General features: G+C 41.5%; 1 protein-coding gene across 4 annotated transcripts in view; it reads right to left on the reverse strand.

Annotated features, from left to right (window-relative positions):
• Nucleotides 1-480: 480 nt before the first annotated feature.
• The window catches only part of uso1 (USO1 vesicle transport factor), a 24,611-nt gene continuing 16,013 nt past the window's right edge, over nt 481-9,078 (reverse strand). For all 4 annotated transcript variants that reach the window (XM_060873268.1, XM_060873269.1, XM_060873267.1 and 1 more), the window contains 6 exons: nt 2,993-3,147; nt 2,838-2,903; nt 2,652-2,750; nt 2,423-2,512; nt 1,839-2,054; nt 481-1,558 (listed from right to left, as the gene is read on the reverse strand). In XM_060873268.1, coding sequence (XP_060729251.1) covers nt 1,487-1,558; nt 1,839-2,054; nt 2,423-2,512; nt 2,652-2,750; nt 2,838-2,903; nt 2,993-3,147 — 698 coding nt within the window. In that variant the 3' untranslated portion in view covers nt 481-1,486. The remainder of the gene's footprint in view (nt 1,559-1,838; nt 2,055-2,422; nt 2,513-2,651; nt 2,751-2,837; nt 2,904-2,992; nt 3,148-9,078) is intronic.

Below are 9,078 nucleotides of genomic sequence, written 5' to 3' on the forward strand. Positions count from 1 at the left end.
ACAGATCCATCTTAAAAAGAACATTCATTTATATTACTGTGACTATATAAAATATGTGAATTATCGATATAAACGGATTGAAAACCGTGTGCAATCGTTGATATAGTGACATTTTATAAAGCTGAAATATTAATGTTAAATACAGAAATTAAATATAACGTGTTTAAAGGCAAATGACCAAAACACGGTCTTTACCTAGTGATGATTATTCAGTCATTCCTTTTTAAATGTAGAATTAATATCAAAAATCTGCTTAGTTACGCTATAAACAAGGCTTTGAAAGTTCTCATCTCTTATTGTGGCCATGTTATTACATCACATCACACTGTTCTTGCTCGTTCTAGACTGACCCTAAACCCACGGCCCAGGTTTAGGGTTGTGGTTGTGTGTAAATGTCATTTAGTTTTATATTCTTATAGATTTCAGGTAAGATTTATTCCAGAATGCTAATTTTTATAAACAATAAAACGTCCACAAGAGTGAGCTGATCAGCAGCGAGGAGCTTCTATTTATTGTTAGCAACATCAGCATTTTAAAACATAACTTCTGTTATTGTCATTTTTTTCACAGTTCATATTTTCTATATTTTTATTAAAGATTAAATAGTTTCTTCTCTTGACAAATATAATGGAGTTGAAGCATCGTTTAACACCACAGTTCAGTAAAGTCGTGATGACATCACACCTGACACTCCAGTCTTCACACTCAGCAACACTCACATGATTGAACTGTATGGACATTCTTCTGTAGTCATTTATTTACATCTTTATATTTTAATATTTCCATCCAAACGGTAATGTTGCTAGCAAAGAATTAAAGCTGATAGTCAAATGACTTTATGCTAATGAAGAGCTGCTAAATTCCTGCTAATAATATAACTTTTGTCAACTCAATTAAAACATTGCTGCAGATCACCAGAAACTCGTCTGAAGTCATTTATCTGCATTTATATTTAATACATTTTAAAACAGGTGAAAATGCTAATGTTGCTAATGAATGGAAAACAAAGAGCGATCACATGCTAGCTGAAAAAGAGCGATCACATGCTAGCTGGAAAAAAGCGATCACATGCTAGCTGGCAGCTATTAGCTTACACTCCTTGGTAGCAGCATTTTCTGATAAGTGGCTAATGTTACATTATCAGCTTGGTGGAACTATTTTGTTAAACAATGTTCAACTGAATGAAATACAAAATGAAATAAAAAGAAAACAGAAGAAAATCCTCAGCAGGTATCATGCTAATTGGTAGCTACTAGAGTCCAGTCACTGCTTAGCCACATTAGCATTTTAATGGAACTGCTCCACTAAACAATGTTCTGATTACAAATGAGCAAACGTGGTAAGGTGGCATCATCAGCTAACAGGAAATAAACCAATAAAAAATTTAAAAAACAAACAAACAGATGATTTTGCAGCAAGAAAACAGGACCGTTTGTCTCTCGTTTGTCTCATTAGTGTCAGGATTAAACGGGTCACGACGACACTATTAATCATCTTCCTCCTCTTCTTCATCATCATCAGACTGGTCCCTTGCGTCCAGATCATCCTCGTCCTCAATCTGTGGAGAGACAATGAGATCTTCTTCATTGGTCATTTTTAGACAATCTCAAGTTTTAGACAAAATGTACAAACATTGTCATGTGATTGGATTGAGTAAAGGCAGAAAGGGTGAAGTTCTGAAGCAGCTCTGGCTCTGAGGTGAGGCAGTAAAGCCTCGTGCATAAAGGTCTGACATTCACATTTATTCAACGGCTGATGTTCCTGTGCACCAATCGGTAGAGTATAGAAGCATCAGAGGCAGTGGGGCAAATCTCAGGGGCAGTACAGTGAGTGTTTACCGTCTCTCCGAGGTTTTTAAGTCTCTGTTTGAGAGTGAAGATTTTCTGGTCCTGATCAGCGAGGAGCATCAGCAGGTCGTCCTGCTCCTTCTTTGACTCGCTCACATCTTGTTGCAGTTTAGTCTTCTCTGTCTGAAGTATGACCACCGTGCTGTTAGCCGCCGCTAACTCCTTCTCCAACTGTGTCCTGCTCTCTGAGTGAGTCCGGACCTCCTCCTGAAACACACACACACACACATATATATACACAGACACACACATATACTCAGACATACACAGACAGACAGACATATACACAGACACAGACACAGACACACACAGACACAGACACACACACACACACACACACACACACACACACACACACACAGACAGACACACACAGACACAGACACACACAGACACAGACACATACACACACAGACACATACACACACAGACACATACACACACAGACACATACACACACAGACACATACACACACAGACACATACACACACAGACACAAGCCAGAGAAAGAATGCATGAAGGTGTGTGTGTGTGTGTGTGTGTGTGTGTGTGTGTGTTTGCGTGTGTTTGAGACCTGCAGTCGATGTGTTTCTGTGGTTTGTAGTGACAGTCTCTGCTCCAGATCCCTGAGTTTCGCCGATTCTCCTTCACTTAGGGAACCCGACTGAGACGAGACACGGTGTAATGAGTAACGAGGAGTAATGAATATTAATGGTATAAAATAGTATAACAGAACTACAGTATAATAGCAATAGATCTGCAGTATTATATTAGAACACTGGATCTTTAAGATCAGCCCTCACCCCAGTTTGGGTTCTCTGTTGTAGCTCGTGTCTTTCACACTGCAGTTGTGAGATCTCATCCTGCTGACCCTGAACCTGCACTCGTAGAGCCTCTACTTCCTGTAGGACCAAAAACACTCAGTACACTAAACACACACACACACACACACACACACACACACAGTGTATGTTAGTTCTCCCTTATACCTTCAGTAGTTCTGCGTTTTCTGATGTAGGTGCTGGTCTTTCTGCAGACTGAGCTGCTTCTGCTTTCTGTGCACAAACACACAAAAGTACATTATAAATTAGTTAGCAGACTATAATAAATAGCACAAACTCTCCTCTTTCTATCACACACTCACTAGACTGGAGATGAGTGTGTCCTTCTCGGTGAGTTGTGTCTGCAGCAGTGTCTGTTGTGTGCGTAGCTCCTCCAGCTCCATTCTGAGTGCAGTGAGCTCCTCCAACTGAACACCGTTCACCTGAACATCAGGCTGAGACACGGCTCCATCTTTACCTACAAACACACGCACACACACACCACTCTCACTTTACTTACAGACACATACATGTAGACTAAAAACTCGTCATTTGTGTGTATGTATGTGTATGTATGTATGTATGTATGTATGTATGTATGTGTATGTATGCATGTACGTATGTAAGTGTGTGTGTGTATGTGTGTGTATATATGTGTGTGAGTGAGTGAGTGAGTGTGTATGTGTGTGTATCTATGCATGCATGTATGTGTGTGAGTGTGTGTGAGTATGTGTGTGTATGTGTATGTGTGTGTATGTGTGTGTGTGTGTGTGTGAGCTGTATGTGTGTGAACTGTATGTGTATGTGTGAGTGTGTGTGTGTATGTGTGAGAGTGTGTGTACTGTATGTGTGTATGTGTGTGAGTGTGTGTACTGTATGTGTGCGAGTGTGTGAGTATGTGTGTACTGTATGTGTGTGAGTGTGTGTATGTGTGTACTGTATGTGTGTGAGTGCGTGTATGTGTGAGTGTGTGTACTGTATGTGTGTGAGTGTGTGTATGTGTGTACTGTATGTGTGTGAGTGCGTGTATGTGTGAGTGTGTGTACTGTATGTGTGCGAGTATGTGTGTACTGTATGTGTGTACTGTATGTGTGTGAGTGTGTGTATGTGTGTGTGAGTGTATGTGTATGAGTGTGTATGTGTGTGAGTGTGTGTGAGAGTGTGTATGTGTGTGAGTGTGTGTGAGAGTGTGTATGTGTGTGAGAGTGTGTATGTGTGTGTATATGAGTGTGTATCCTCTAGACATATAATGAGAAGTAACATAATTGGGAGCTCGTCCTAAAAAGCGGATGCGATTGCCTTTGTTGGGGAATGAGGTGTGTGTTTTGTTTACAGTCTGAATTGTGTGTGTATGTGTGAGTGTGTATGTGTGTGTATGTGTGTGAGTGTGTATGTGTGTGAGTGTGTGTGAGTATCCTCTAGACATATAATGAGACGTAACATAATTGAGGGCTCGTCCTAAAAAGCGGTTGTGGTTGCCTTTGTTGGGGAATGAGGTGTGTGTTTTGTTTACAGTCTGAATTGTGTGTGAACGTTAGGTTGAGCAAATTTATTCTTGTGGCATTGTGGTGAGGTTTCATGACGTTTAACCTGCAGAGTTTTGTTGATAATCCCTCATTGGAGGTGACTGAAAAATGCAGGAAGGATGAGTTGTTAATAATAGCGGACCACTTCCAAACTGCGATTACAAAACAAACTTTTAAAATATAAAACTGAATTAATTGACTGCTTAGTTAATTCTGGAGTTTAAGCTTGCTTAATCTAGATGGAGGGGCGGTTCTTGCTGGCAAGGAGCAAGCTGCTGGGAAGGTTGGTGAAGGTGAGGGTGAGTTAGTCATAGCTGAGGCTGAGGATAAGATCGGGGCAACCCTTCCACCTTTCAAACCTTTTTCACCGAGCACTCCCAGTTCAGCAGGGGAGGCACAGTTGAGAGTGCGGATCGCTGATAAGGAAGTAAAGCTTCGACAGTTGGACACTGAGGCGGCGAAGGCTGCAGCTGTTTTCGCTGTCCCGCGGAACTCCTCATTGGTAGGTGACAATTCAGCTAATCCAAGTTCAGGCACTTTTGATGTGGGCAAGCACATTGCTTTAGTGCCAAGTTTTCGTGAATCGGAAGTGGATAGCTATTTTAACGCTTTTGAAAGAATTGCAACTTCTTTGAGTTGGGATAAAGATGTATGGTCATTGTTGTTGTTGCAGTGCAAATTAGCTGGGAAAGCTTCAGAGGTTTATTCAACCCTGTGTTTGGAGGACAGTCTGGAGTATGATGTGGTTAAGCTAGCTGTACTCAAAGTTTATGAGTTCGTCCCAGAGGCCTATAGGCAGCAGTTTCGTACTCGTAGGAAAATCGCCAGCCAAACATACATTGAATTCGCCGGAGATAAGGGAATTCTTTTTGATAGATCGTGTGCTTCTAATAGAGCAGAAGATCTTACATCGCTTAGAGAGCTTTTAAACATATTAAACAGTGCCTTACAGAGAGGATAGTACTGTACTTGAACGAACAGAAAGTAACAACATTATCTCAGGCATCTCTCTGTTAGCAGACAAGTTTGTGCTCACGCACCAAAATGTCTTTCAGCCAGTGATCACTGAAAGGAGTTTTTTTAGGGCACCGCCGAAGGTTCAGCAGCCCAAACTGGGTGGTGAAAAGCCAAAAGAAATGCGAGTGTTTTTACTGTCATAAGAAAGGACATAGCTGTTATAGCAGAGTGTTTGTCCCTAAAGCACAAGCAGCAGGCCCAAACAAAAGAGGTGGCATTTGTGAATACTGTTAGTCAGAGTGCACCTTCTGAACAGAATAAAGGTGAACTTGACAGTGTTTACGAACCATTTCTTTTTAAAGGTTATGTATCACTATCAGGCAGAGAGGAAGATCAGGTAGAAGTGCAGGTGTTAAGAGACACGGGTGCCGCCCAGTCGTTTATGTGTGCAGATGTTCTGCCCTTTTCAGATGAAACATCAGTTGGATCCAGTAGGCTGGTACAGAGTTTCAGCATGGAGGTCATGAGAGTCCCAGTGCACTGTATTCATCTGCGTACAGCCTTGGTGTCTGGTTTTGTGAAGGTAGGAGTACGTCCTGTTTTACCGGTGAAAGATGTATCCTTCATTTTAGGTAACGATTTGGCTGTTGAGAAAGTGGTACCTTCGCTGGAGGTAGTTGACACATCCTGTCGACAGAGCATGACTCTGATCAATTGTCTCGAAAATATCCAAGTGCATTTACTGCTTGTGTGATCACACATGCGCAATCAAAGAAAGATGGTAATGTGTCTTTATTTGACTCTTTATGTTCAGATCAGGAGGCTGAGGAAATACCTGAAGACAAGCTTCATGTCCATGATCAGGGGAATGAAGCGGTAGTGAGCGACCCATTGATATTGTCGGTAACTCGTGAAAAACTAATTGAAGCTCAGATTAATGATGTTTCACTTGTAAAATGCCTCAAATTGGCTGGGAAACGTACACTTGACAACGTCTTATTTTTATTGAAAGATGGACTACTGATGCGCACGATCATTTGCTGTCTGGACATTTGGGGGTGACGAAAACATACAACAGCGTTTTACGACATTTCTTTTGGTACGGTTTGAAGCGTGACGTCGTACATTACTGCAAGACTTGCCAGTATGCCGGGAAACCGAATCAGGTGATTCAACCAGCCCCATTAATCCCAATTCCTGTCATAGGCGAACCATTTGAGCATGTTATAGTAGATTGTGTTGGTCCTTTACCAAAGGCCAAATCTGGTAATCAGTTTCTATTGACGATTATGTGTACAGCTACCAGATACCCAGAAGCAATTCCACTCTGCAAAATTACATCCCGAGCAGTGGTTAAAGCTTTAACAAAGTTTTTTTTTTTTACCACTTTTGGTTTGCCGAGGATTGTCCAGACGGAGCACACAATTTAGTTTTATCTCAGGTTTTTATATCACTCCATATCACACATCGTATATCCAGTGCTTATCACCCAGAGAGTCAGGGGTCATTGGAAAGATTCCATCAGACCTTGAAAGCAATGCTTAGAAGATACTGCATTGAGACAGGGTCTGAGTGGGACGAAGGTGTTCCCTTGCTGTTATTTTCAATCCGTGAAACTGTGCAGGAGTCCCTCAAGTTCAGCCCATCAGACCTGGTCTTTGGCCATACCGCGAGAGGACCATTGAAAGTTCTAAAAGAGAGAATGTTAGGCATGGAGGACTCTAAGAAAACAAATGTGTTGGACTATGTCAGTAAATTCCACGATCAACTTCAGAAAGCATGTCTAAATCATTAGACATGTGAATCATTGTCTAAGACTCAGGGAAAGATGAAAACTTGGCATGATAAATCTGCTGTCAATAGATCTTTTGCAGTTGGTGATCAAGTGCTGGTTCTACTTCCTGTTCCGGGGTCTGCATTAACTGCACTTTTTTTCGGGGCCTTATGAGATCGAGACAGATTACGTATTGAGTACGCCAGACAGAAAACGTGAGAAACGGGTATGTCATATTAATATGTTGAAAGCCTACCATACCAGAGATGACAAGGAGTCACTCCAGGAGAAGAGAGGCTGTTCTGTCCATCCAGTAGGGGTTGCATGTGACAAGGGTTCATCCATGGAGGAACAAGATAATGTAGAAGGCTTGTTGGAGTTTGATTCCCCCTTGTTATTTGCTAGATTCACTAATTCTGAAACTATAACCAATTTGTCAAGTTTCCTGGTACATCTTAACGCTGATCAGAAGGAGGATATCATTAAGCTCCTTAGCAAGTTCTCTTCTATATTGGGGGATGTTCCTACACTTACCAATGTCTTGCAGCATGACATCAACGTAGGGGATGCCCAGCCAATTAAACAACACCCTTATAGAGTTAACTTTATGAAAAGAGCTTCAATGAAGAAAGAGACTCAGTATTTGTTGGAGAAAGGCTTAGCCACTCCCAGTGTTAGTCCATGGAGTTCGCCATGTCTTTTAGTACAATAGTCAGATGTTACCGTACGCTTTTGTACAGACTACCGACGAGTCAATGCCGTAACTGTACCTGATTGTTTCCCAATGCCAAGGATTGATGACTGTGTCGACAGTGTTGGTTCTGCCAAATTCGTGAGTAAGCTGGATTTGCTCAAAGGATATTGGCAAGTTCCATTAACCCCCAGAGTTTCTGAAATTTCAGCCTTTGTAACACCAGATTGTTTTCTCCAATACAAGGTTATGGCATTTGGTCTGCGGAATGCTGCAGCCACTTTTCAGAGGCTGGTTAATTTGGTTCCAAATTGTAATGCTTACCTTGATGACATAGTGATTTATTCACAAAGCTGGTTTGAACATGTATCCCTTCTAGAAACTGTGTTTAAGCGTTTGCAGAAAGCTTCATTGACTTTGAACCTCTCTAACTGGTAAGACTTACCTAGGTAAGCAGGTGGGGTATGCTCAGGTTCGCCCGGTGATGGCTAAGATTTCGTCTATAAACGACTTTCCAGTACCTAAGACCCAACATGAGCTGCGTCGATTTTTGGGCATGGCCGGTTACTATCGATGTTTTTGTCGAAACATCTCCTCTGTTGCTGCACCGTTAACTACCTTACTTAGTCCTTCAGAACCATTCATTTGGTCATCTGAATGTCAAACAGCCTTTGACAATATTAAAGTACTGCTGTGTAGTGAGCCGGTTTTGACTGCTCCAAATTTATCTTTAGCGTTCAAATTGGAGGTGGACGCAAGCGATTTAGGAGCTGGTGCCGTACTTCTTCAGGAGAATAAGGATGGAATCGATCACCCTATTTGTTACTTCTTGAAGAAGTTTAATAGAAGTCAACAAAATTATTCGACTATAGAGAAGAAAGCTTTGGCTTTGTTGTTATCAATACAACATTTTGAGGTTTATGTTGGTTCTTCTACCTTTCCTGTGATTGTTTATACAGACCACAACCCGTTAACCTTTATTTCACATATGTGTAATCAGAATAAGAGGTTGATGAGATGGTCCCTTAGTTTTTAGAATTACAATCTTGAGATCCGGTACAAGAAAGGTACAGACAACGTCGTGGCAGATGCTCTGTCTCGGGTCTAAGTACACATGTGAGTGTGTATGTGTGTGAGTGTGTATGTGAGTGTGTATGTGTACGTGTGTGTAAGTGTGTATGTGTGTGTGACACACATACGTGTGTATGTGTGTGTGTGTGAATGTGTATGTATGTGTGTGTGTGTGTGTGTGTGTGAATGTGTATGTATGTGTGTGTGTGTGTGTGTGTGTGTATGTGTGTGTGAGTGTGTATGTATGTGTGTGTGTAAGTGTGTATGTGTGTGTGACACACATACGTGTGTATGTGTGTGTGTGTGAATGTGTATGTATGTGTGTGTGTGTGTGTGTGTGTGTGTGTGTGTGTGTATGTGTGTGTGAGTGTGTATGTATGTGTGTGTGTA

The sequence above is a fragment of the Tachysurus vachellii genome, chromosome 6 (genome assembly GCF_030014155.1).
Source record: "Tachysurus vachellii isolate PV-2020 chromosome 6, HZAU_Pvac_v1, whole genome shotgun sequence".
In the NCBI taxonomy this organism is placed as follows: domain Eukaryota; kingdom Metazoa; phylum Chordata; class Actinopteri; order Siluriformes; family Bagridae; genus Tachysurus; species Tachysurus vachellii.